At 42.5% G+C, this 1,575-nt stretch overlaps 1 protein-coding gene across 1 annotated transcript; it reads right to left on the bottom strand.

The window, feature by feature from the left end:
• Window positions 1–6: 6 nt before the first annotated feature.
• LOC104962663 (mitogen-activated protein kinase kinase kinase kinase 5-like) lies at window positions 7–855 on the bottom strand. The gene is made up of 3 exons (XM_010791119.1): window positions 735–855; window positions 563–642; window positions 7–365 (listed from the first exon to the last, which is right to left on the bottom strand). Exons 1-3 carry the CDS (start codon window positions 817–819, stop codon window positions 297–299), a joined length of 234 nt encoding a protein of 77 aa, XP_010789421.1. The 5' UTR covers window positions 820–855; the 3' UTR covers window positions 7–296.
• Between the last annotated feature and the right edge of the window lie 720 nt (window positions 856–1,575).

The raw sequence follows: 1,575 nt of genomic DNA on the forward strand, positions 1-1,575 counted from the left end.
AGACAACAGAAGCTACAGGTATGGAGAGACTGTTCTTCCAGACAACAGAAGCTACAGGTATGGAGAGACTGTTCTTCCAGACAACAGAAGCTACATGTATGGAGAGACTGTTCTTCCAGACAACAGAAGCTGCAGGTATGGAGAGACTGTTCTTCCAGACAACAGAAGCTGCAGGTATGGAGAGACTGTTCTTCCAGACAGCAGAAGCTGCAGGTATGGAGAGACTGTTCTTCCAGACAACAGAACAGAACAGAGCAGCAGGTTATGACAGTGAAGCAGGAAGCTGTGAGGATCCATCACTCACCAGATAGGGACATCAGGTTGTTGTTGATGACGTACAGCCATGTGCATTTCCTCGGGAACAGCTGCAGAGGGAATTAAACAAAAATAAATTAGCTTAAAAGTATAAAGGAACGGATTAAAAAGTGAGCTTATACTCTCCTACATTAGCTGTAATCATTAGCAAGTCTTAGCAAAATTATCTCGGAAAAAGAAAGTACGTTTTTCTACTTTCTAATCCTGGTTTTAATAATTCATTTTGATTGATTTTAGCAGCTGTTACCTGCTCCATTGTGGCTTCATGCAGCTCGTTAAGATTCAGCGTGTAGATGCCATCCTCCGTCCCAAAGATGAGGTACTGATCTAAAAATAGAACATTCTTAAGAGTTATTTACTGGCTTTTAATAAAACATGTTTGTGTGCCACTGTTGTTGTTGTTGTTGTTGAATCTGTACCTTTGGTGTCCGGATGAATCCATGACGTGGCACAGTTGATCTTCAGAGGACAGCCGTCAAACACTTTAGAGAAACACGCTCCCATCTGAAATAGAAAAAAGGGAAACAGGGCTCAGCGTTGGATCAGTGAGGCGGGGAAATGTCAGCCAGAGTTTAATGAGTTGCAGCTGAAAGCTCGGCGGACCCCGGACATCAATGACATCACATTTAATAACAGGGTGAAGACAGAGGATCAGAAACCCTTCATTCATCCAGCAAAGGGTTACAGCAAAGAGACCGTGCAGATAAAAGCTAAATAACAAAGACTAATGCTGGACCCACGGTAATATCCTGCCTGGTGACGGACATGACACTGAATAACATTTCAAAAACACACATGTTTTAATCTTTCTGTATTAAATTAACCTGTAAATGTTCCGTTATGTTCATGTGCAGAGCCAAATGTAAAGGTCACCTATTGTGCAAAATCCACTTCTTCATGTCTCTTCTACATCAACATGTGTCCCCTCTTCTTCATGTCTCTTCTACATCAACATGTGTCCCCTCTTCTTCATGTCTCTTCTACATCAACATGTGTCCCCTCTTCTCCATGTCTCTTCTACATCAACATGTGTCCCCTCTTCTCCATGTCTCTTCTACATCAACATGTGTCCCCTCTTCTTCATGTCTCTTCTACATCAACATGTGTCCCCTCTTCTTCATGTCTCTTCTACATCAACATGTGTCCCCTCTTCTTCATGTCTCTTCTACATCAACATGTGTCCCCTCTTCTTCATGTCTCTTCTACATCAACATGTGTCCCCTCTTCTTCATGTCTCTTCTACATCAACATGTGTCCCCT

This window comes from Notothenia coriiceps, unplaced genomic scaffold (assembly GCF_000735185.1).
Source record: "Notothenia coriiceps isolate Sejong01 unplaced genomic scaffold, NC01 NC01_scaffold00001522, whole genome shotgun sequence".
Taxonomy (NCBI): Eukaryota; Metazoa; Chordata; class Actinopteri; order Perciformes; family Nototheniidae; genus Notothenia; species Notothenia coriiceps.

Excerpts from the sequence above, each read along its gene's own strand:
- LOC104962663 (XM_010791119.1), bottom strand. The coding sequence starts at position 819 with ATGGGAGCGTGTTTCTCTAAAGTGTTTGACGGCTGTCCTCTGAAGATC. Across the intron at positions 643-734 it reads GATTCATCCGGACACCAAAG|ATCAGTACCTCATCTTTGGG; the intron begins GTACAGATTCAA and ends TTCTATTTTTAG. Across the intron at positions 366-562 it reads ATGAAGCCACAATGGAGCAG|CTGTTCCCGAGGAAATGCAC; the intron begins GTAACAGCTGCT and ends TTCCCTCTGCAG.